At 33.0% G+C, this 27528-nt stretch overlaps 1 protein-coding gene across 1 annotated transcript; it reads right to left on the minus strand.

Moving 5' to 3' along the window:
• Positions 1-12259: 12259 nt before the first annotated feature.
• Positions 12260-27429, minus strand: LOC143534027 (peroxisome biogenesis protein 19-1-like). Its single transcript, XM_077028632.1, has 5 exons — positions 27342-27429; positions 15015-15063; positions 13970-14228; positions 12907-13223; positions 12260-12612 (listed from the first exon to the last, which is right to left on the minus strand). The coding sequence occupies exons 1-5, from the start codon at positions 27427-27429 to the stop codon at positions 12567-12569; spliced, it is 759 nt and encodes a 252-aa protein (XP_076884747.1). The 3' UTR covers positions 12260-12566.
• Positions 27430-27528: the final 99 nt, after the last annotated feature.

Below are 27528 nucleotides of genomic sequence, written 5' to 3' on the forward strand. Positions count from 1 at the left end.
AGGCGGCCGCGCCCACCGATCATCCCCACTACCCTCAGCCTAACACGGACCAACATATTGCATTGGTTAACCTTTCAAATATAATTTGTCTAAAGGGTCAAAACAACGACTTTTAATAACTTTGTGACGCCAACTAGTACTTTAAAATCTATATATATTGCAACATATTCTTCAATTTTAATCGATTCAATATTTATCAATATCTTACACTTTAACTATCTTATTTTTCTTCTTATTATTTTCTTTTTAATGTTTAAACATCTAAGAGTGAATATGAGTCTTAGTTACCTTGATTTCAACTCAACCTGACTCGTCGTATCTAAAGGAACTACTTTGAGTGCGAACAACAACTCAAACACACATTGTGGAAGCATAACTGATCGATCATTTGAAAATAATGTTAGTTAATTATATTTACCAATTCATCAAAAAAAAACATTTTAACATGCCATCTCTATCAAAATTTGTTATTCTTTAGTTAAGCTTTTAATTTGGATCGAATGAAGTCCTGGTGGTATTTAGTCATGACACAGTGCAAGACTCTATTTCATGATGGTTCTAGTTGAAAGCCATCTTGAACACATATGCCAACTTTTTATTTGAACATAGCCATCGTGTTTTAATCGATATATAAGTGTTGTATAATTACTGCAAGGCTTTGCATGGTGAACTGGAACTTGAGGTTGGTGAGGGGTTTGTTCATGAGTACATGAATATACGTTCTGAAAATTGATGTTTTATATGGTTTTGTTTTATGTAATGCAACTCAGTTTCTTGTCATTAATTTGTATCTATAAGATCAAAGATTATCTTTATTATTTTGTGACCTATTTATTTATATGTTGTCTAGGGCTGGCAATTGGGTACCTGTTTAAGACACGATAAGACTTGTTAAGCACAAAAAAGTGCGGTATGTGACTTTTTTATTTTTTTATATAATTGAAATTAGTAGGCTAGACTCCATTATTTTCCCTTATTGGTATACAAAACTTAAAACTGTCTTATAGTTATAACATATAAAGTAGTTAAACGAGTCGTATTCATGTTTGATATTTGTGCTACGCGCGTCGCTTCTTACCTGTTAAGACACAAATTAGGTGTGTTTCATATAATGGAGGTTTGTAACTAAGGAGACAAAAATTTTTGTCTCCTTAGTTACAAACCTCCATTATATGAAACACACCTAATTAATAACTATGTTTAGTATCGCCAACTATTCAGTCGGCGAAGGTATCTAGTACGTGATGGAAATTCATCGGTTTTTGACCGTTGGAATAGTGATCATGGTTAATCTCATTTTCGACGTATTACTGACAGATTTTACAAGCATTACCAACGGAATTATAAGCTAGGAAATACCAACAAACCTTTTATAGATGGATTCTTTATTATACTTTGAAAATAACGTCAATAACTTGTTGAAATAATTACCTTTCAATAAGAACTACCCGATTCCAACATATAATTATGACGCATTTCAGTTTATGGATAAATCTCAACTTTTTTTTCTTCAAAACTAAGATTTTAATTAACCCTAATGTATATCCATATTCACTTTCCTTTTACATTTTATTTATATTATATTTATACAGTTTTATAAAAATAAATATTAACATATTATTTTACTATATGTTTCAAAATACTTGTTGAAATCCAAAATTAACAACAAACAATGTTCGTTAAAGATTGAAAAGAATATAAAATTTCAAATGTTATCATTAACATAATATTATGTATATTGTTAAAGATTATAAAGAAAAACAAAACTCGAACATGCTTTCATTTTATAAAGTAAATTTTTTAATTATTAAATCATAAATCTATGCTTATTAGTTGATCCATTTTTTTAAAATCAATCCATTTATATGTTATTATTATTATATTATTATGAATTATCATATAAATAATAAATATATGCTTTAAATATATTAATTTATTTTTTCGGTTAATTCAGTAAACTATACATTTTTTTGGTTAGTTTAGTAAATATATACAAATCACTTTCATGTAAAACAAAGTTTATCAAATTTAATTTCTTTGTTTTTTTTGTCAAGAATTGTTTCGGGTTTTATGGAACTTAAATTTGGTTTTTACAGTAGAAAATTGGTAAATAAATTGTGTAGTACAACCAGGGCCGTCCCCGAGAATCCTCAAAAAGTCGAGGGCTCGGGGCAAATTGATGTGCGAAAAGCTATATATAAATATTAATAACTAATTCTCACAATTCAACACTAAGTCTTATATTTATAAAACCAAACAATCCTAACTAAACTTCACACAAAAGGCAAGTGTACCGGTCATGTAGCAGCACAGTCTAATGGAAGTCCGGATGTCGAACACAAAGACACGTGAGAACGGCTCAGATAATTAACCCTAATCTAAGTTCTGCCTATATAATATATTTATTTATCTTAATTATTTAAACTAACTAAACTTAACTAACTTAACTTAACTTAACTAACGATGAAACTTAACGGAACTAACGATAATAAGAAAACGAATCACCTGGGTAAGATGACTTAACGGGTATAGGATGGATCAGGTGCTAACAAGTGTTTGAAACCGGCTTCTAAAGATGAACTAAGATAGATGGAATCAAGGCAACTGGGTCCTACGGTCAGTTTTACCAGAAAACCCTAACAACGTCTATTTAGCTTTTAATTTACGGTTGCTTATTTACGTACCCTAATGATTTATTACTTGGTCTGTATCAAAATCACAATCCTCACTAAGGCTCGAGCTAATTACAAACCTAGGAAGAGAGGGGTAATTCAATAATAAGGATAAAATAAATCAACTTACAAACTAACCTAGTCGATAGCTAGAAAACCGCAAGTGGTCTCGCAACGGGTAACTAAATCAACTAAAGCAGAGAGATAAGCTAACCCCTAAGGTTTTGGTCCAACTCAAAGAGGATGATCCTACTGACCTAAATGATTCAAGAAACATAAACCCTAATGGCACGCGTCTACCACAATCAATCAACACACTCAGTATTAACCGAACTAGCAATTAACAACCACACGAAACAAATTCATGCAATAATCAACTACTTGGGGCTCGTGCAACCTAAAATACATCTAATGGCAGCAAGGTTCATGAAATAATATCACAAATTATGAATTTTACAATAACTAAACAATAAAACACGAAATCAGCACCCGAAAAGTGATAAATCAACCGTTAAACATCAAACCTAAGCGATTCAAACAAATTTAGCCAACCATAATGAATGAACAGTAGATAATAATGATAATTAAGCTCAAAGTATTCATTACAAACTGATTGGAACTTGTTTCAAAGTCTAAAACTCAAAAACGAACTCACAAACGTTAAAACAAGCAAAACCGACAACCGGTTGATGAAACTCATATCCGGAAGCTCCTCCTCCTTGGTAATTCGACTTTATTAGATCTTGGAAGGCTGGAATGATGATTAAAAATCGTTCATAGGGTTTAGGGTTTTTAAATATATCATTAAACACCCCTTCCTAATATAAAACAAGTTAAAACAAGCCCACAAAGTCCGCTAGAAGACAAAACAATTGTTTTTATGATTTATGGTTGTTCTTGACAGCCTTGGGACATGTTGGAATCCGCCACATGCTGCTTGAATGGTATGACCTGGTCACGTAGCTCGGCCATGCCATTTTCTGACGTTTTTCGACTTCCAGCTCGTTTATCTTCGTACGCGCGTACCGGCTTCATCCGAGCTCCATTTTAGCTTATTCTTTCTCCATTTAACTCGTTTTCTCTCTCTCTTCAACATGGGACCTATCATATAGACAAAAGTGTAAATTCACGCAAGAAAGAATGATACTCGTTAACGTAAGCACAAAATAACATAAAAACTATTAGGAAAACAAGTGGGTTTTACACCACATCACAAATGAAAAAATGGGCCCCAAAAATTTTAAAAATCAATAACTTGTATATAAAAATTCAATATTACAACGATAATTATAATAACAATTAACAAAGTTATTGTAACAATGGTCAAATTTGAATACTTGAACAATTCGTGATTCTCTTTTAACATTTTTTATTTTAAATCAAAAGCTATTTTGGTCTTTAAATATAAAAAATAAAGAAACATAAGACTAATGGGCATATTAGTAAACTAGCAATCAAGAATAAAATCAAATAAGATTGGACCCCAAATTTAGTGGCTTGTGCTTCTTGTTGATTGTTAAACAACAAATAAAATTAAAAAAGAAAAAAATGTTAAACAACAAATAAAATTAAAAAAGAAAAAAACTATTAAATGCAAGGGCTTTCTTTTGAGCAAAAAATAAAATAAAAAATAAAACTTACAGCAATAATTGAACCCATGACCACCTGATTGAAGGAAAGGAGTCTTACCAGTTACACCAATCTACATCTTTTAGCATGGATTGGTTTATTTATGTATTATATAATAAATGTGTAAAAATAGTTAAGGGCCCTAAAATATGGTGGGCCTTGGGCTGTTGCCCTCTCTGCCCACCCTATGGGTCGGGCCTGAGTACAACTGTACAAGTTAATTACATTTGGGTCGAAATTTGTTTTGGGTCAAAAATGAGAAATCTGAGTATTTTTAAAAGTTTGAGAATGCAAAGAGATTTATCGTCAAATTTGTTATGAGTTCAAAGTGTTGACTTGAAAATGTCAAACGAATATAAGTTAAAATTTTAAACATGATTTAGGTTTCAAATTTATTTTAAATGACATTTTTGAAAAAATCAAAATGTTCGGGATTTGGTAAATTGATTATTTTTCACTCGACTATCAAAATTTAAGAATAAATGGTGTACACTTATGACATGCCACCCCCAGGCTTATCAATGCTTCTAACTTGTATCAGATTTGAAACATTTGTGTTAACATTAACTTTTCTTTCAATGGTGATCATAACGCGTTGTATGAGAAGCATGTCATGCAAAACTATGCTCAAATGAAGCAAAATATTCATAAAATTGAATGGGTTAACATGTTATTTTTTATGTTGTCAAACTTATTAAAATCTTTTTCATGATTTAGCTAAGAAAAACATAGTTATTGAAGAACATCCGTCGTTATAATTTAATGTTCTCCTTTCCTTCTATGAGTTGTAATTTGAAAGATATATCAATAAAGGTAACACTCCTTATGTATTTAGGCTGAGTGGTTAGAACTACTATTGTATTAATATCGTATGAGAAGTCTTATTCTGGAATTCTTTCAATTATACATATATGATACTGACAATGAAGATTTCAATTAAAGGGCATTCTCGGGTATGTTTTTGCACGTGCATTATTTTATTAAGTTCATTTAAAAAAAATGTGAAATAAATCAATTTGTATACACATAGTATAGATACAAGCATAGATGTAATACATTTTTTATATATGTTATGTAATTATTTTTTTACTTGTAATTTTATAATTTGGATAATAAAGTGTGTTATATGGGATCTAAAACTAGTAGAATATAAAATATTATATAAATCAAAGAAAGAGAAAAAAAAGCTAATGTAATAAATACTTTTAAAATCATCTATTTTGATAAATAAAATTTCCTCCACACCCATTTAGGTCTCAAATCCACTCAGCTAAAATCACCTTAAAAGCATGTTTTTTAATGCTAAATATGGCCTCTCAAATATATAATACGACCTCTTCTACTTTAAAACTTACCATTTACACTTTACACTTTTTCAAACATTTTTTTTTATATTTTTTACCCATAAGTTTTTTTCTTTTGTTTATAAGTTTTAAAATATTGTCTTTCAAATATAACGTTACGACATGCTTATTTTTATCTATGTTTTGCTATAAGTTTCATTAAAAATGAAGTAGTGTATGATACTATAGAAGTCATCTAAGCATATACGAATAAGTCATTAAAGATCTTTTAGGTTATTTTTCCCCTTTTTATGTGGAATTTTTACCCGCACGACTTGGTTCTTTTATATGATAGCAGGGTCGGCCCTAGGGGAGTTGGGTGGTCGACGCCCCCGGCCCGACACCCCTCTAAGCCTGAATGTTTTTTATTTTTTAATTATACCTACTTTTATGAAAAACGATATGTATATTTAATGTTTAAACTCATTTACATAACAACTAGCTTGGTGTAGGCAAAATGTATGACTTATAACCAAATGGTTGTGGGTTATATTCTCATTTGAGACATGTTTAAGCATATTTTTATACAAAAGTTTTTTTACAACCCAAATCATAACTACATAAGCCATTTAAAAATTAAATTGTTTAATCACAACAAAATACTCCTTTTACTTAAGACCCAAAATATTTTTTCAATTCTCAGAGACGACCATGTATGATAGTGTTTTACATTTCAGTTTAAACAGCCGTGCAAGAGTGCGGCAACATGCATTTGCAGTTCAAACATTTTTATGTCTATATCTTTTACGGTTAAACAGTCCAACTAAATATAATAGCCCTAATATCTGATTACTAAAAGTAAATAATATGATTTATCAAGATAGCCCATCATTATTTACTTCAAATGTATTATTATTTTACAGATAGCCCTGAAAATTTTGAGCTTTGTATACCGGCCAAATTTTAGAAAATTATGAAATTTATTTAAATTATTATGAATAAAACCAAGTTAGTGTTTTGCCTTGATGGCTTGATCTACCTTTGCTAACTACTCTTGTAGTGCTTGGTGCTAAGTTCGACTCCCCTTGGTGTCATCAACTTGCAATTTCTTAGTTTAGAGAGTTATCTTTCAACAATTCTTTTATTGTTATATTAATGTTTTTTTTCTTTCTTTTTTCCCCCTTAATCGAGTCCCTTGGCTACAAGTTTTTTTGTAGTTATTCTTTTTATGTGAGTCTCTTGGCTACAGGTTTTTTTGTAGTTATTCTTTTTATGTGTTGTTTGATTGTGTATTATTGTTTAAGTGTTGTTTAATTGTTATATTAATGCTTCTTTCTCTTAATCGAGTCCCTTGACTACAAGTTTTTTTTTTTAGTTATTTTTTTATGTTTTTATATGTTGTTTGATTATCTATTTATTTATAAAAGTATGTTTTTTTGGTTTAAAATATGATAATTATTTTTAGGTTTAGTTCCATATCTGTAACGAACCTAACTGATATCGAAAGAATTCATGCAAACTCGCGGTCGCAACGCCCGTGCTTTCTAAATATGTTAATTTGACGAAATTAGTTTTCCGGTTTAGTTTTGTTACCATACAAACGTAGCTGATACGGCCCGAATTTTGGGGTCGACTCGCCACTACAATGTCCGTCTATTATCGACCGAATAAATGTCGTTTCAAATATGTTGTTTTTTGTATCAAATGTTATTCGAGTTTCAATACTATTTTGAGCGTCTATTAGTTTATTTTTAGTGCATAATGCATATACCGGCACGAACTTAATCGATGGCAACCAAATTCGTGCAAATTTGATTATAAGTTATATGTGTCTGTATACTCTTTTTGGGCGCTTAGAAACTTAATTTTTATTTAGTCTTGATGTTGTAACGAACTTAACAAATATCAACTGAATTCGTGTCTTGGCGCCGCAATGCGGCAGATTTTATTACCTAGTATTTTATTATTATTGGGAGATTTTGTGTTTAATCTAGTTATTATAAATACAGTGATTTTGGTCTTCTTAATTTGGTATGGTGTGTATATGGGTAAGTTTAAATAATTTATGAATATAATGATAAATATAAAAAACCGAAAAGAAAACAAAAGACTGATAAGAGTGAAAGTCACATGAAATAGAGATATCTGAACTATATATTAAAATATGATTCAAATGACTAAGTGCTTCTAATAAGTATTTAGGGTGTGTTTGGCATAGGGCTTTTATGAGCTTTTTAGGGGCTTTAAGTTACAAGCTTTTAGAAAAAGCTTCTATCTAATAAAAATATTGTTTGGTAAGAGGAGCTTAAAGCTTTTAGAGGATGAGAAAAAACTCTAAATTGAAACGCTGCTATAGGTAGCATTTGAGAAAAAGCTTTACAAGCTTTTACATTTGAATTTACAAGTTTGATACTTGAACTTATATCAATTTTTGTTAATTTATATAATAGTTACACATTCAACCCTTATTCAAAATTAACTACCCCGTGACTTTTTTAGGAGCCATAACTTTTTCACACGTTAATAATTTTTTAAACTACTTACATCATAAAAACGAGCATTTTATTCTCTTTAATTTGAGTATGATATTGCTCTGCTCTTTAACTTTAAAAACTTAACATACTACGTGATTATCGGTTAGGATCGGTAAAAAGTCGAGTCCGATGAGCTCGAGTCATGTGTAAGACCAAATTAGGAGTCGAGTCAGATGAACTCGAGTCATGTGTAAGACCAAGTTAGGGTCAGAACGAGTCGATACAAAAATGGTTAAATTAGTTCGATTCGTGTCGGTACGCTTTTGAGTCGAAAGGGGTCAGGTCAGAACATATTTCAGATTAAAAAGGGATTCATATCAAAATATGTTGGTTTAAAAAAATTATCTATTTGAAAAATACTCTATATTTCAGCTTTGTTTCTTGATTTTCGACATCATTTACAAGCTTACTGCTTTTCCATGAATTACACGTCTACATTTAGGTTATGTATGCACTGTCATCAGGTGAATCATGTACCGACACTGATTATGCGGTTGAAGGTTGTGCGCTCATTCCGCCGCACCACGCAGGCACCCAACTAGTTTTATTAAAAGCTTCTGCTACTCTGCCAAACACCTAAATATTTAAAAGCTACAGCTAACATCTACCAGCTATCAGCTTCTGGCTTTTAGCTTCCAGCCTTCAGCTTCCAGCTTACAGCTAGTTTTGCCAAACATACCCTTAATGTATTTTTACGTATAATGAAAATGAAATGAGAACCAATCCTACATGTAAAGTCCAAAATACCCAATTAAATGGCATCTTACAGTTTTTTTGTTTTATTTATTTAAAGGGTAAAAGTACACTTTTATTTTTTTTAAACTGATTTCCCCCTAATTTTTTTTAACATTTATATATTTTTTACATGGTGTTAATTTTATTATTACTTCTTTAGAAAAAAATTTACACCATGACTCCATGAGCCGGGGTCTACGGTCATCCATATTATTGTAAATGGGTAAGTCCACGTAGGCCAACCCAGACTCGTACAAGGGTCAGTCACTGTCTCAGGTTAATTTTCAATGGGGGTTGAAATTTATATATATAGAGCCTAAAAATTATCCAAAAGGACAAAAATAAACGAAGTAATGGATTTTAGTTTTCTAAGCCTTAATGGATCAGTGATAAATTAAGGTCTAACAGTCTATTAAATTGATAAATTAGGTCTAAGTCTTAGTAGTTCTAATTAACTGATAAACGATTTGTGCATAGTCATTTGCACATCCACGAGCGTAATAAGGAATTCAAGAATCACAAGGACTAAGGGGCACTCATTTGAAAAAGATAATTATGTAAAGACGGGGCTGAGTTCACATGTGTGCCTATGATTGTTAAGTTTTTTAGTTTGCTCATGTGTATAAGTTTATGTGGACCATGTTGTGTAGCGCATAGAAAGATGCTTATATTAGTGACACGTGAAGGAGTTTATGTATACAAGCTGATTAAATTGTTTCATTAAAAGTAGTGTAACATCCGTCGTCCCAGTATCATCAATATTATCCGTTTTGCCCATGAAAAGCTCACGGATTTGTTTTTGGTCGTCCAGGTGGAGACTTCCCAGAAGGTCACCCATCATGTTATTACTTACACCCTTATCCACGGCTGATGTGGGATTTCCCTAGGATGTTACAACCCCCCCCCCTTTGGACTCATCGTCCTCGATGAGGTTTGCCCCACCATCCTATTCAGAATGTGAGATTTGCCTAAGGTGTGCCTCACGACACACCCGGGGACTCACCGTCTTTGATGAGGTTTGCTCCACCATCCCGAACAACACAAGATTGACTCTGATACCATTTGTAACATTCACATCCTCATACCACAAATATTGTCCAATTTCCCACAAATAGCTCACGGATTTGTTTTTGGTTGCCAAGGTGGAGAATTCCTAGGAGGTCACCTATCATGCTATTACTCTCGTCTAAGCACGCTTAAATATGGAGCTCTCCTCTCGTCCGCTACCATTAAGCCCAAAACGCGTTGGTGATTTAAGAGACAATGCATTTACTTATGAACTAATGATCACTCTTGTCTGCAATCGATGTAGGATTGGCCTAGGATATTACAATGAGCTTACATGAGCAGATTTGAATAAAAGAGGAGATCTAACGGTCACAAGAGATATTGTAATGATTGAGCGAAAGTGATGGTTATACACATTAAGGAAAGTGGTAAGGCCTGTTATGGGTGAGTGATCTAAGGGTCCCAAAATTTTGAGGGGCCTAAATTTTTCCCATGCTACATAAACACACACACAATGCAGCTTTTCTTTAGGGTGGGTAAGGAACCGTGCCTCTATCCTTAAGAGTCCCAGTCCCAGGTTCGAAACTAAATTACTATGTATTAAGGCTTAGGATCCTTCCACACCATCTATAATCCTCACACGCCATTTTTTTCCTATACGGCTCGTATAGGACTATATAGTCGTATAGCACCTGAATCGTGTCAGTTTTCGTTTATAGTGTCTCGTATAGCCCTGCGCGGGTCGTATAGCCCTATACGAAAATTTTTTTTGATATATTATCTGACTTGCACCATATTTTTTTAGCAATTTTATACGTTCTCATAAACCATTTCATGTGTTGTTTCACAAATATAAAATTATGTTTTATATTTAAAAGTTGAATAATATGATATTTTAGAATATAACAAATTGCCTTTTAATATTTACATAACACGTTTGGCTAAGTAATTTATAAGTGTACCCCCAAAAACATTCGTTTAAGATTATATTATGTTACACTTTATAATAGTACATACACAATAATTAATCAATGATTAAACAAACACAAAAACATTTAGCCAAAATATTGGTCCACATACATTAAAATAAAAGTACACCCCAAAATACATCATGTTACAAAGACATGGTCCACATACATAAAAGTAACTAGTTCTCCCTAAAATACATCAAGTTTTAAGCGTGGTCCACATACATAAAGTTCATAATAGTGCACATCAACACATAATGAAAATAAAATAAGAACTACTATGGTGGTGCTCCTGTGCCTGTGGCTCCGGTGCTGGTGGTGAGCCAGGTATATCCGGCACATTGAGAACTGGAATGCATTCCTTTGTCGCCTTGCGGATCATCCAATCCATTATCCACGTTTTTCGACAGTGATTAACAGTGGTTAAAAGGCCGTCTGAATTTTTCTATAAATGTTTTCTATACGGTCGTATAGCCCTATACGACTGTATAGGTTTTGTGGGTTGTTAGGGAGCAATACGGACCATTTAATGCCTATACGGCTCGTATAGGTCTATACGGTCGTATATGCTGCCAAAAGTTATTTTTTTGTCCCATTGTCAGTCATTCGTACCCTATAATGACGTATAGACCTATATGAACCATATAGGCATATTGAGGTGGTGTATAAAGATCACATTCCTTAATTAAATTTGCATCTTTACATGGTTTTTAACTTTCTTACCCAATGCCCAATGGGCTAATATAGTTGGATTATCCTAAACGACTATTATTTTTCTCTCTTATTTACATTTATATTTTATGAGCTACCTTTTACTAGTCTGTAACATATTTTGTCATATATCAAAAGACACAATGATCTTTTTTTCTCAATATTGTTTTTTTAGGTTTTTTTTTCAAGAACGAGAGAGACGGTGAAAACATTTTTGTGTTTTTATTAAATTTTGGGTTATGAACTTTTTATTACTTTTTCATTATTTTTAAGGTATTTTTTTATTTGCTATAAATCATTCTCATCATTCTTGTTGTCTATTTTCTAGAATAACCTAACATATAAAAATATTTGTTTTAATATAGTATTTACTTTGTATTGTAATAAAAATAAACATAATAATTTGTATTGTGTCTTTTTATTTACTACTTTTTACTCTGTGCCTCTGATTCATCCTCATCTATTAATCAATTATGGATGTGTAAAATAGATAAAAAAACAAATAACAAAGTACTAATATACTATATGGTGTTAATATCAGAGGTCTTATTTAGTGGCATGGTATCAAATGATCTTGTACAAATATTCTTACGAGTTTGTTTTTTAGTGATACCGATCTTGTACAAATATTCTTACTAGTTTGTTTTTTAGTGATACCTATCTTGTACAAATATTCTTACTAGTTTGTTTTTTAGCGTGTGCATATAATGGGGGTGTTCTAAAACAAATATTGTTACTATGTTCTATCTTATCGGTTCACTAGTTTCGTTCAAACATGTTTATAAAACTAGATGCGTGATACCTTATTTAAAGATTACAAATATAAAATACATAACGAGTCTAAAAGAAAGTACGAAACTACTTTATTTTTGTGTCGTTTTTATGAAATAAATAAACAAAATATAAAGTTTAATGCAGTAAATAAATCAACAAATTTGATTTAATAAATTGTAGGCAGATATTTCCAAGTAAACAACAACATTATTCTCATATAACTATTATTATTTTTCAAAAGTATATCCTTCCTCACATTATGCAGCAGTTTCCTTGAAAATCAAGCATTTCTGGTGATCTGCAACCAAAGACTTAATAAAGTCAGCACACAATGAACCAAGAATCAAGCCCACTTTGACCTTTTTGGTCAAATGTCTTACATTTTTAATTCAAAGATAATCTAGATAATTTTATGAACTTATAACTAGAGTTTTTGATTTTGTAATATTTGCTATATAGTTCAAAACATGTGTCAAACTTTTAGTAAATTTCAAAAAAATTGTCTCAAATTTATGTTATAATATTAATATGTTTGACCTGAAAAGTCAACCTATAAGAATACATTCTAAAAGATACTACATTGAGCACTTACAGCTTGCCAAATGTTGATATATCAAAACCAGGAGCAAGCTCTTTAATAATATTGTTTGACGGTTGGCCGCATTCTTGCACTTTTTGCATGTGTTCATTGATCTTGACAAAATTACCAGGCTCGGTCTCATAAACCGTATTTACCTCCTTAATGAGTCGATACTGACAAACATAATGGTCGAAGTCTTTTTCGTTTAATTTAGATTTATTTTCTTGTAACCATTTCGGGTATTGTTGTTCTATTTCCTTCATGGGTTCATGTAAAACTTGTTTTGACAGAAGTTGTTGCATCATTGTCTCCATCATAGACTCCAATTCCTGGAGAAAAAAAAGATAAGGGTATTTTAGTAATTCTCAATTCCCAAACAGTTATAACTGAATATGACACTCCTTCCTCATGTCCCATTAAAGCAGCACACTTTCCATGTGATGATGGGGTGTAAACGAGCCGAGCTCAAACTCAAACTCGGCTCGTTTTGAGCTCTTTTTTTTAAAGCTCTAGCTGGCTCATATGTCAGTTATTTAAGCTCGAACCCGACTTATTTATTTTTTATTAATTTATTTAGACATTTATAAATTTTTTATATAGATTTATAATTATCTTTATATATAAATATAATATATATATTATTTAGTTTCTTTTATCATAATTTTTGCATATATATAATATTTATTAAGTAAATACGTATTTAATATTTTAAATTCTATATACGTATGGGCACGCTAGCCTACTCAAGCTCGATAAATGAACTTTGGCTCAGACATGTTTATTTAACGACCTTATTTAGGCTTAGGCTTGGGCTTGAGTTCGTTTAACCTCAACTCAATTCGAGCTTTTAGTGAGAGCCGATCTCGAGTAGCTCACGAGGCCACAAAATCTTAAATCATGACCGGCTTGACTCGTTTGCTTGAAAAGAGTTCATTTTACAATTACTTACTTAGCTTTCAGCATCATTTAAATAAATAACTTTTGTTAAAGAACATACTTAGTGCCTTAAATAAGTTATAACTTATAACCAAGATAATAAATCATGATTAAAACAAAACCATAGAACCATGTTTACCTGAGAACTTGTAAGTTCTTCAAACTGTTTGACCAAATCCTGCAACATTGCATCATCATCATGGTCATATCCGAAACCGCCATTTGCTATAGACTCCAAACCCTTAACAGTCTCCCTTGTTTGCTCCCTCAACTTATTTAATGTGTCGGAAACACGCGACTTGTTCGGCTTTTGTTGCTTCTTACTTCTTAAATCAGGTAATGCCAATCCTAACCCTTTAGGCAAATAATATTCCTCTGCTTTCTTAACTACATCATCTCTGCTTTATCACCAAATCAAAAGACTTCAATAACTACGGTCTACGGGTGTGAATTTCTAACACGACACAGACCTAACACGAAATTCATGGGTTTGGTATAAATGGGTTCGGGTCGAACTCATGAATCCAATTAGTTAAACGAGTCGCGTTCATGTCATACCTGACAGGTTTAAAGGTTGACCCGTTTAACCCATTTCATTTTTAGAAGTATATTTTATGTAAGAAATTAAATCGGTTGGATATCTAATGCAAAAAATTTAAAAATAAAAAAAATTGACAAGATTTTTTTAATTAAAATGCCACTATTTTAAATAAATCTGTATTTTTTGCTTTAAAATTTTAACTAAAGTATTACTCCTATATAAATAAAATAAAATAACTTAAGTTGGATAAAAGAAATAATAATATATAAATAATTTCGGGTCAAGCGGTCATGTTCGGGATAACCCGCGAATATGCGTGTCGTGTTCGCTTTCACACACCTGGCAAGATTTTTGGGACCGGGTCGAGTTCAGGTTCGTGTTAAAAAAAATCGGGTCAAACAAGTCATGTTCACTGTTCAGGTTAGCTCGCGAATATGCGTGTGGTGTTTCACATGCCTCGGGTACGTGTTAAAAAGGTTAAAAATTTTCGGGTCAAGCAGGTCATGTTCGGGTTAGCCTAGAATATGTGTACCTTTTCAGGTTAGTCCTACCAACCCGCGAACACGACCCGTTCAACATCCTTATATACAAAAACAATATCATTTCGGATTTTCGATAAAAAAAAGTTGTGAAATTGCAAAACCTTTGAGCGGAGGAGGCAAGATTAAGAGTCTGGAAATCATCCAAAGCACCTGATTATGATTTAAAACATAGAGAAAATATCAAATAAGAAGTTTGATTTTCCTAAGAAGGCTAAGAATGAGGGTATTTTTGTCTAATACCTTAATATTAAAAACCCACTTAATTTAATTTCAAAAACCCACTTAATTAAAACCCACTTAAATTTTCACTTATCTCATACAACTACCACCGCCCACCGCCACCCACCGCCACCACCTTGCCGGAAAATTTCGCCGGAAAATAAAACACTATAAAAAACACAATGGAAAAAATACTATGAAAATAAAAACACAATGACAAAAACACAATGAAAACACAATTAAATAACACAATGTAAAAAACACAATGCAAAAAACACTATGAAAAAATAAAACACAATTTTGTAAAACACAATTATGGTAAAATACACTTTGTAAAAACCCACAAATTTTTATTTTTTATTTTTATAAAGTAATATGGTATTCATATATTTGTACTCGGTTTGACCCATTTCATTTTAATTCAGCAATGGTTGTCCGTTTGATGTGTTTCATTGAAACGCAATGAGTCTTGGCCCATGTTATTTCACGGTGAAAATTAAGGAGAGAACTCATTGACTTTCGGGTTAACTCATGCATGTACTTTTAGGTATAAACTAATTATGACAAAATAACTAACTGATCTAACATGAATGGGGGCACCTGCCGGGCATTCCCACTTGTCGTAGAAGAAAGACGGTTCAAATGATCACAAGAGGCGGTTTAAAAAAAAGATGATACATCGGAATAAATTGAATTAAAATCTAGATGCCATCCATAGTTTAAAAAATCCAATAGAAAATAATACATATGTATATTTTATCTTCTTCTATACTTGAATACCTCATATTATAAATAACTATATTAAAATTGACATAAAAACCTTATTTAAATTCATAACATTCTTTTCAAATTTGGTATTCAGAATTGGCATTTAACCACAAAATTCGATCGGGTGGTCAAAATAAGTTTTGAAATAAAAATTGTAAGTGCATGGCATAGTAACTAGATAAGATTTAATTCACGGACCAACAAACTAACTAACAAAGCATAGTAGTAACTTAACTAGACAAGATTTAATTAATTCATCCACCAACCAACAAACTAACAAATTACTGCAGCTAACAAGTCCACAGTAGTCACAGTCAACAAAAGCCCAAAAGGTCTTAATAGGTAATAACTAATAAGAAACCATAAACCCTAGTTTCTCTTAAAGCATTCACATCATATCCCCTATATCATATCTCCTATAATTATATGTGGGGAGTTTGTAAATTATGAAGTGGAGTTGTGAGTGTAAATTATAGGGTGAAAAGAGAAATGTAGTGATTTTTTGTAAATTTGGGAAACATTGTTTGCCCATATTTATTTTTTAATATTTGTTGGATTGGTTGTGAGTAGAGGAGAGAGAAAACTGTAATGATAAATGTATAAAAAATATTATTTAATTGAACAAGAAAGAGAAATGTAGTGTTTTTTAGTGTAATTATAAAGATGTAGATGGAGAATGGGATGAGAATGCTCTTAGTCTTAATAGTTAATAACAAAAGCCCAATAGTGGTAATCAGATAAGATTTATTTATTCATTAATTCATTCATTCTTCATCTTCTCCTGCCTGCTCCTCTGTGTCACGGAACCCAATTAACTCAGACTTTGACCTCCCACCCCAGTTGATAAGTGAAAGCGTCCCATTCATACTTGTTAGCCAACAAATCAATGCCCCACTTTGTGTGGGGCCCCTTGCTATCATCCAACAGTAGTATCTTCCCCCATTCTTTTCCCTGTAGATCAGTTTGCACTCGTCAACAAAGTTGCCATCATCTCCAGAAAAGCTTTAATTACATCATCAGCCAGTGGGTTCTTCAGATTCGCCACAGAGTGTTTGTGAGTCAAAGGCAATCTAGACTTAAAAAAGAGGATGTCTATATCCCTCTCGGTAATTAAGGAAGACAGCTTATATGGATTGATCAGCCCCTTGGTAATGGGTTTCAACACCTCCTTTTCTTTCATCTCCTTCAAGCTTTTCACGGTGCCTTTGGTATTGTGATCAGTAGCCCCTGTTTGTTTGTTTGATTGATGATTTTGAGCATTAGAATAGAAAAGTTGCAAAGATAAATATATATTAATAATAAATTAATAAACATATGAAGAAGAATACTTACCAATTTTGAATGGGGATGTGGCCAATACCTGGCTGCCCCCGTAACCTTGCCAAGCGGGTTGACGATCTTTACGTTCACCTCTTCGTATGTCAACACCTTCTGTGACGGTAGAAAGAGGCCTTCCTTTTGTAGTTCTTTAAGGCCTCTAGTCTTGTGGCTTCAATTTTGTTTTGCGAAGTTGAAAACCTCTGTCTTTCCCCATCATTCTAATTTGAAATTCATACACATCAGATATATACTTGATTACTTGATTTCTATGTAAATTATAATAATGTTAATACTCCTGAATCATTCTTGTTATAAGTTTGTGTTAGTGCTTTTTTTATTAACATATAAATTAATCACATAATATTCATATATATATATATGTTCGTGTTCGTTCGTTTATTCGTGTCCGTTTATTTACCAAACGAACGGACGTAAACGTTGGGTTCGTTTATTAAACCGTTTTTTCCTCAAATCGGCCCGGTTTTAAAACCGGTTTGGTTGTTCAAAAGAAGAAGCGGTACCAAAACCGACGGTTTGAGTAGGTTCATAGCCCGGTTTGGGTGAAACCTGTTTTCTTGTAAAAACGGTTCCGATCGATTTGCCATGAATTGGTCTCAAACCGGTTTTTTTACCTCTATAACAAGGTACTCACATTCTGTTTGAAATTTACCAAAATTTGAGTGTATTTTGTTCAAAGCACATCAGAAATTTTAACACATCACAATTGTTAGCCTTCTTCAAATTTTAACGCATCACAGTAGAAGATAACAATTAACAAAACATTAACAGTAACGGTATACAAGTTTCACTATGTATCATTTAATCCTTAATTTGTATGTTCATTTTAATTATAACACATGATTCATCTATTAACTTTACATTATGTTCCACTATATATTCAGGCTAAAGCTTCTGTGAAAGCATCATTAATATAACATAGTCATATTATATCATTTGTGGTCTTTAAAATTCAAGTTTGATAATATATCTGAAATCAATCAGGCTGAATTTCAATCTAAGTCCAAAGTCATGAAATACTAAAAATCCTAAGTCATGCAATTCTAAAGTTGGGTCAGAGAACGAGTGAAAACAAGTTCGGGTCAAACCGGGTAGTTTTGAACAATGTTTATCGGGTTTGGGTCAAAATGGGTTCGGACAAAGGTTAAATGGGTCATGTTAGCTTACGGGTCAAAAAACGTGGTGGGTGGTTTTTTTTAGAAATTAGAAAAAAACAATCGGTAAAATTAATGGACAATTTAAATTCGAAAGGTAAAACAAAGTGCTCACATTATGTTTGAAATTTAACAAAATTTAAATGTTATTTTGTTCAAAGCCTATCACATTTGTTAGCCCACCTAAAACAAAGTGCTCACATCACAATTATTAGCTCAGTTGAAAATTTCCAATCTAGCCAGTTTTACCCAAAACCCGAGAATCACCGTCTCATAATAATGTTATACAACTCCGTTAAAGTTAACACTAGCTGACAATAACAAACAATGGAAAATACCTTAGCCGACAGGATTTTTGAAGCGGCGGAAAACATTTCCGAAAATTTTTTTTACCTATAAATAAATTAGAAGAAGAATCAAAAACCAAACTAGAAATTCAAGTCCATTAACAATCAAAAATCGAAAACCCACTAAATTAATTATGTTTTTCAAATCTCCCCACATTTTCATCACCATTTCCATTTCCATTTCGTTGATGAAATTTTGAGAGTGGTTTTAGAGAGAGAATTTTTGAAGCGGCGGAAAACATTTCCGAAAATCTTTTTTACCTATAAATAAATTAGAAACCTATAAATAAATTAGAAGAAGAATCAAAAACCAAACTAGAAATTCAAGTCCATTAACAATCAAAAATCGAAAACCCACTAAATTAATTATGTTTTTCAAATCTCCCCACATTTTCATCGCCATTTCCATTTCGTTGATGAAATTTTGAGAGTGGTTTTAGAGAGAGAATTTTTGAAGCGGCGGAAAACATTTCCGAAAATCTTTTTTACCTATAAATAAATTAGAAACCTATAAATAAATTAGAAGAAGAATCAAAAACCAAACTAGAAATTCAAGTCCATTAACAATCAAAAATCGAAAACCCACTAAATTAATTATGTTTTTCAAATCTCCCCACATTTTCATCACCATTTCCATTTCGTTGATGAAATTTTGAGAGTGGTTTTAGAGAGAGAATTTTTGAAGCGGCGGAAAACATTTCCGAAAATCTTTTTTACCTATAAATAAATTAGAAACCTATAAATAAATTAGAAGAAGAATCAAAAACCAAACTAGAAATTCAAGTCCATTAACAATCAAAAATCGAAAACCCACTAAATTAATTATGTTTTTCAAATCTCCCCACATTTTCATCACCATTTCCATTTCGTTGATGAAATTTTGAGAGTGGTTTTAGAGAGAGAATTTTTGAAGCGGCGGAAAACATTTCCGAAAATCTTTTTTACCTATAAATAAATTAGAAACCTATAAATAAATTAGAAGAAGAATCAAAAACCAAACTAGAAATTCAAGTCCATTAACAATCAAAAATCGAAAACCCACTAAATTAATTATGTTTTTCAAATCTCCCCACATTTTCATCACCATTTCCATTTCGTTGATGAAATTTTGAGAGTGGTTTTAGAGAGAGAATTTTTGAAGCGGCGGAAAACATTTCCGAAAATCTTTTTTACCTATAAATAAATTAGAAACCTATAAATAAATTAGAAGAAGAATCAAAAACCAAACTAGAAATTCAAGTCCATTAACAATCAAAAATCGAAAACCCACTAAATTAATTATGTTTTTCAAATCTCCCCACATTTTCATCACCATTTCCATTTCGTTGATGAAATTTTGAGAGTGGTTTTAGAGAGAGAATTTTTGAAGCGGCGGAAAACATTTCCGAAAATCTTTTTTACCTATAAATAAATTAGAAACCTATAAATAAATTAGAAGAAGAATCAAAAACCAAACTAGAAATTCAAGTCCATTAACAATCAAAAATCGAAAACCCACTAAATTAATTATGTTTTTCAAATCTCCCCACATTTTCATCACCATTTCCATTTCGTTGATGAAATTTTGAGAGTGGTTTTAGAGAGAGAAACATAAAGAAAACACATGAAATTCAAAGAAAATAAAACCCAAGTAAAGAAAAATTACATTACATTATTAACTTAATTCAAAGAGAAGTAAAAAACAGGAAGCCCATGAAAGAAACGGAAACCTCATTGTTCTAGATGATATTTTGAAGATAAGATGAAAAATCAAAAACCCAAGTTATTAGATCTAGAGAGAGAAACCCGTACTAACACTCTCATTAATTCCACCTTTATATATCATCAAATCAAGGTTCAAACTCCATTCATGAAGAAGAAAATCCACATTTTTATTTTAATGATGAGATGAGATGACCTTTAAATTGTGGGTTTTATTATACCTTCATCATCTTCACCAATGTGTTTTAGAGAGAGAGAGAGAGTCAAGATCTAGAGAGAAAAAGCCCTCAAACTCTATTAATAACAACAAAACTCAAATCAATTCTTTCAAAAACCTTAACATGAGATGAAATTTTGAAGGAAAAAAACCCACAAGCTAGCACACCTTATAAATTTCAACTTTTTCAAACCTAAACCATAAACAAAATTCAGCTCATAAATCATAAAACAAGCTTGGAACTTTACCTGTGTTATATTTTTCCGAGACTTCCGATTCCAACATCATACGCTAGACTATTGTTGTTATGGGTTTGTTCAACTCATGAAAAATAAAAAATCTAATTGTCTAGTCAACGACGCCTGTGTTAGTTAAAGATGTAGACGGGATTAAAGGTTAGACGGTATTATCTAGATTCTAGAGGTGACAATTTGCAAACGGTATTAATCCAGAAAATAGAGAGTTGCTCTCATCGATCGAGAAGCGTTAAGCAACACGGACTCGTAGTCGTAGAGGCCGATTCTCAGATCTGTTCTTCGCAAGCGACCTCAGCGACGCCGTCGTTGACCTTTTTATACGATTAAAGGCTGATTCTTAGATCGATTATTGATAATTGTATTGTAGGTGCAGCAGCAGAAGAAGATAAAACAAAAATTACAGAGAGAATAGGGACAAAAGTTGAAGTTAGGAGAGAAAGAGAAAGTGTGTTTGTGGGGAAGATGAAATAATTAATTTAAATAGAGAGAGAGAGTTCATGGGGGAGGAGGTATAGTAAATAAATCTAACAACTTTAATCATGAGTTTAGACCATGTGTAGTCATAAAGCTCTACTACTAGGGGTTATGCGTCACGTGATATCCAGTCAGAGTTATGGGTTTGTACAAAAGCAGGCTGTAGTCATAACTCTTCACATCCAGGGGTTATACGCCACATGGCGCCCAGTCACTTTTACACTTTTTGTTTTTTTTTTTAATTTTTAATAAGAATAATCAAATAACAATAATATTTTATTAAATCAATATTACAAGAAAATAAAAAAAAAATATTTGTCGTTGTTGTCGTCGTCGTCGTCTTCGTCGTCGTCCTCGTCGTCCTCATCGTCGTTTTCATCTTCACCATCGTCGTCGTTGTCTTCATCATCGTCTTCATTGTTGCCTTCGTTTTGATCATCGTTTTCACCAGGCAGAGGCCGATATATCCAAATATGTTGGACCAAATCCTCCTTTAGTGCGTTATGTATCTCTCTTGACCGCACAGAATCCGAATTTTCGAGTCGTTGCTCCATACTTGCCGGAGTCCGTGGTGGATCCGGGTCCGGTATGAAAGTTGGACATATTGCTCTTCCCTCGTCCTCGATGATCATGTTATGCATTATGATACACGCATACATAGCACATCTCATTCTTTCTAAAGACCACAGACGACAAGGATTTTTAACATAATGCCATCGTTGTTGAAGAACACCAAAACACCTCTCGATATCCTTTCTCGCAGACTCTTGCACTTTTTTAAAATACTGTCTTTTTTCATCCATCGGTTCTTTGAATGTTTTAACAATTATCACGAACTCTGGATATATTCCATCACCCAGATAGTACCCATGATCGTAGAAGTTATCGTTAGCCCAAAACAAAGCGACGGGAACGGTCCCAGATATGTAACTTTCCATCACAAGAGACTGCTCTAAGACGGTTATGTCATTGTTGGAACCGGGAACACCAAAGAATGCCGACCAAATCCAAATGTCGTATGAAGCGATCGCTTGAAGACTGACCGTTGGTCCCTTTTGGTCACCTCGTGTGAATTGACCTTGCCAGGCAGTTGGACAATTAGCCCATTCCCAATGCATGCAATCTACACTTCCTATCATGCCGGGGAAACCATACACCCTTGTATGTGCCTTGTAAAGGCATTGTAGATCGTTAACGTTGGGCTCTCTCAGATAATGTGGTCCATATAGTTTAAATATTCCTATATTTTACAAACTTTTTATAAAATAAATGATCACAGTAAACAAGTGATAAACTATTTAAAAAAACAAAACGTACCGTAACAAAAATACTCCAAGGTGTCCCGAGTTGTTTTTTCGGCCCTCTTTAAATACTCGTCGTTGATGTCGGTCGTGTTTCCGTAGGCGAGCACGCGCACGGCTGACGTAACCTTCTGACTAGCTGTGAATCCTAGCGTCCCTCGAGCGTCAGGCTTTTGCTTAAAGTAATCAAACTCACGCTCCAAATCATTGGTGATGCGCATAAATAAATTTTTAGACATCCGAAAACGACACCTAAAGGTCTTCGGTTTCTTGTATCTCGACGTGTCGCAGAAGTAATCCGCCATCAACCGGTGTTGGCTTCGGCACGATCTCGTTCGATATATGCTCTTGTTAAAACGGGGGGTGGAGAGCTAATCGCACCCGTAACGGAACTCATATACTGTGTCGCGAGCATAATCGCACTCGTAACCGCCTGTTTCTCCTCCACGACCTGGGCTTCTTGGTCGGGCCCGAAAAACTGTTTATATATAAATGGAGGATCCACATATAGTGAATTTGGTGTAAAAGAATTATAGAGTTGTAGAGTTGAAAGAGAATTTTTATAAATTTGATAAGTTTTGATTGGGAATTAGTTGGTTTAATATATAAAGAAATTAATTTTTTTTATTTAATCACCAACGGTAACATTCAACGGTCTATTTTTTGATTTTTGTGCCATCACCCGCGTTTTATACACAACGTAGCAAAAAAAAAAACTCTTATAACGCAGGGGGGTGCGGTGTACCCCCGCGTTTTAGTCCTAAACGCTACACAAAACTCACCCACTACGGGTGGTCTTAGTTTCATTTTATTAGTTATTGAATAAGGTGTCAACTTTTCATTGGTTCACTTTATAAAGCATCGTTTTCTTATTAACATATCGTTGGCGTCCATTTATGGAAGGACATTTTAGGAATTTTGCAAACCTAGGGGCAATTATGGAATCTCTATTTATTAAAGGTGTGTTTTGGAAATTTATTGTGGAGACGATTGAGTGTAAATTAGATAAGGTTTTTGTTTTATCACAGAAAACAAGTTATTTTCTATTAAAAATTTCCTATAAATTTTTTACGACGTATATTTCCAATAAAAAAACAACCTTCAACTTTGCTACAGTATTATTTAATAAATATTATATTAAGTCAAAATGGTTTTTGTAGGAAGTTTACAGTCACATGTTTTTATAGCAATTTTGTAAAAAAAGTTGTTGGAAAACGGTTGAAAAACGATTTTCAAGATGTGTTTTTTCAACGTAACTTTTTGTTAGAAAATTGTTAAAAACTGAATTTTCTTACAAATTTCCAACGAATTCAGTTGTAGAATAACATCTATTTTTCTAGTAGTGTAAAATAAAAGTAAACTAAAATTAAAAAATATAAAAGATAGAGAATTGCATTTATAAAATGCAACAGATTTCTCGTTTACATTTTTAACTAGTGGTATTATCCAGCGCGTTGCGCCGTGCAGATGGTAAAACATAGGCATGCGGTAACAAAACCTAAGCGTTGTTGGTCCCAGGTGGTAAGTCAACGCGGATTATGTTGGCTTTCATCACGTTTATTACGATACAGAAACAAAAACAAAAACAAAATTGGCATTCGGACGGTTTCGTTATGTTTGTTACAATACCGGGGTTAAAACAAAACACGGTAAGTCGACAGGAATATGGTTGGATTCAGTCACGTTTGTTATGGTATTGGAACAAAAACAAAACTGACATTCAATCGGTTTTCCTTACGTTCGTTAGGTTACCAGAATTAAAAGAAAAAAAAACACAAAATGACGCGAACTAATAGGGTGCCACAATGCGACCTAATGGGGCTTTGCGACACCAAAGTTGTCTTTTATTAGTAACTAGTAAAATTTACCCGCGCGTTGCGCGGCGAATTCGGTGGTTAAAACTTAGACGTTGTCTTGGCGGGTCAATGCAAATTTTTACATCTAATTTTCCATACTAACTTTTACGCGTTCAATACGTCTTTCATTAGGAGAATACAACTATTCTTCAACCTATGTTACTAGTTAAGCTATAGTTTGAAAACCAAAAACCTTATTTGATATTTGAACACTAATAAAGTTAAAATTTTATAAGACACATATTTAAGCTTATCTAATATAAAAGAATAGTTTGTTTTGGATTTTGTTGGATTGTGGTGTTCGTCGGTAAGGCTAGTTGTTATGCCTTCACGCCAAGGCGTTAATATACGATGTCACATTTTTTTTGGCCGCCAAACCATGCAACCAATTTTAATTCCGGCGCCATCCAAGCGCTATGAGGGTAAGCGCTAATATGTTCACGGCACTATTAATGGTTTTTCAAGGGGTTGAGGTGGTGATCAGTGTAAGGTGTGAGCCCAATTTCTACTAATATTACTTTTTAATATACGAACCAAATAAATGATTATACTAGATGACAAAAATATAAAGTTTATGTAAAACTATGTATATATAGACAAATGTTTTTTAATGTTCTATTTTCTATTTATTATTATTATTATATTTTTTGCATTATTATATTTAGTTTTTTAATGCTATATTATTGTTACTTAACACTGTTTTTCCAAGTAAATTCAGTTTATTTAGTTTAATATTTTTGTTTGCATTTTAATAAAAAAGAAAAACAAGAATAAAAATAAACAATAATTAGGAAATAATTGTCTGCTAGTTAAATCATAGCACGCCAGTTAAGAGATTGACTAGTTAAAATTTACTGCATACGTGACAATGATGTGGCGCTGATGTGTTGTTTTAACTAGAAAAACTTGTTAAATCATAACAAATAACCTAATGATTTTTGATTGCTCGAAGTCCTAATATCATTTTTCGGCATAATACGCGAGACAGAGGCACACGTGTTTATTCTTTATTGGTTATATTTGTTTGATCATTTGGAGGTGGTTATGTAGAGGGCCAACTCGAGAGTTGCTTGGTTTGATGTTTATAGTGGGAGCATGGCAATCCATGTGAAACTGGTTGGACCAATAGGAAGGGAGTTTCGTGAAATGTCTTTAGTCCCATATAGTCTTGTTAGTTTTAAGTATTTATATTTTTCTTTGTTTGCATGTGCATGGGCTTGTTAGAAAGGTTTGTGTCTGTATTTGGGCCGGTAGATATAGGTGGTTTCGTTGGTGGTATGTTATATGGGCCTCACGTGGGATAGATACGGGCCTTTATGTAGGTTTGTTAGTGTGCCAAGACAAGTACAAAACGGTTTTAAATCCAAACCGTTTCGGGTTAGAAAGTGGTATGGATTGGTAAACTCTTAGTTAAAACCGGTTTGGGTCAGGTTGGGACCGATCTGGTTGAGACCGGTTAGGATAGGGCTGCTTGAAAAAACGATTTTCAATTTTTTTTAAACGAACTCTATGAACTTAACAAAGATAACTAAACTTCACTATTTATTTATACTCTTAAGTACTAGATAACGCCATAAATTGAAGTTACACACCAGATGAACTGACATTTGGGAAGGGGGTGGGAAAGGGGACGTCAACACATGTAGAGTTGGGCTTAGGACTAAAGTGATATTTGGGCCCGGAACGCTCTTCCAGTAGGTTGTGCCGTAGGTTTGGATAGAAGTGCAAAAATCGGGTATTAGAAAAACCCGGGTTCGGGTATGAAACTTGGTTCGGATATAATCGGGTATTAGTAATACCTGGGTCGGGTTCGGGTCCGGGTATTGGCTTTAAAAACCATACCCTATGTACCGGATTGGCTATTGAGCCGAGTCTTCAATACCCGGGTATTTTAATACCATAATCCGGGTATTGAAAAAACTCTTTCTAGGTATTTAAATACCCTATTTCCGGATATTAAAAAAACCTTTTTTCTGTAGCCTTCTTATGTGAACGGGCATGCTTCGTTTTTTTATATCCTAATTCCATTTTTTTTGCATACAAACCTCAAAGTACATTCAAACATATATAAACAACTAAACAATTGATATAAAAAACATATATTTTATGTGTTTTAGATTGTTGCTTGTATATCAAAAGGAGCTGCTCTAAATAAGTTTTTATATCAAATATGTTTCAAAAATGATCCCGTTGGAAAACGGCTATAGATGCGTGGGTAGCCATACAACCACTGCCAAGTGCCACATGTGCGCAAACACTAATATTCGGGTATACAAAAATATCCAGTTCGGGTATGCAAGAAACCCAGTTTGGGTATGCCAAAAACTCGGATTTCTGGTATAACTAGAATCGAGTTTCTGGTATAACTAGAACCGGGTTTCAGGTATTATCAGGTTTAGATCGAGTATGAGTTCGGGTTTCAGCATTGAAAGGCACACCCTATCCGTACCCTACGGGTAGAGTCGGGTCCGGGTATTAAAAACCCGGGTTTAAAAAAACCGGTACCAGGATTTTTTTCGGGTCTGGTTCCAGGCTCGGGTTTTTTGTTGCACCTCTAGGTTTAGAAGCCTGAGGTGGGCTCGAAGGACCGAAATCCCACCATCTGTTCGTTGTTTTTTTGCCTTTTCTTCTTAACACACACAAATCCATGTTTATCAACATTAGACATATTAGATTGATTGGACCTAACGGTTCTTTGGAAGGAATAACAACCGACTCATGAAAAGAAAAAGAATTTATAGACCACAATTTTTTACAAAGTGGCGGTTTCCATTTATAGTAAATTTCTAAGTAAACCAACTTTCCTGGGATAACCATCACGAGGTGGAATGCCATTTTCACTTGAACCTTTGGATAAAAACAATTTTAACTGTGACTTGGCCATGTTGGAAACTGTTTTTTTTACATGCGTAGTTAGGCCTAGTTTTTGTTGCGCCTTTCATCTTGGGCTACTTTTAGGCTTTAGTCTATGTTTCTAATAAAA

The sequence above is a fragment of the Bidens hawaiensis genome, unplaced genomic scaffold (genome assembly GCF_021521415.1).
Source record: "Bidens hawaiensis isolate Kalapana, Puna unplaced genomic scaffold, B.hawaiensis_p1.1 tig00009985_1, whole genome shotgun sequence".
NCBI classification, from domain to species: domain Eukaryota; kingdom Viridiplantae; phylum Streptophyta; class Magnoliopsida; order Asterales; family Asteraceae; genus Bidens; species Bidens hawaiensis.

Excerpts from the sequence above, each read along its gene's own strand:
- LOC143534027 (XM_077028632.1), bottom strand. The coding sequence starts at position 27,429 with ATGGCCAAGTCACAGTTAAAATTGTTTTTATCCAAAGGTTCAAGTGAA. Across the intron at positions 15,064-27,341 it reads TGGTTATCCCAGGAAAGTTG|GTGCTTTGGATGATTTCCAG; the intron begins GTTTACTTAGAA and ends AATCATAATCAG. Across the intron at positions 13,224-13,969 it reads AAGAACTTACAAGTTCTCAG|GAATTGGAGTCTATGATGGA; the intron begins GTAAACATGGTT and ends TTTTTTCTCCAG.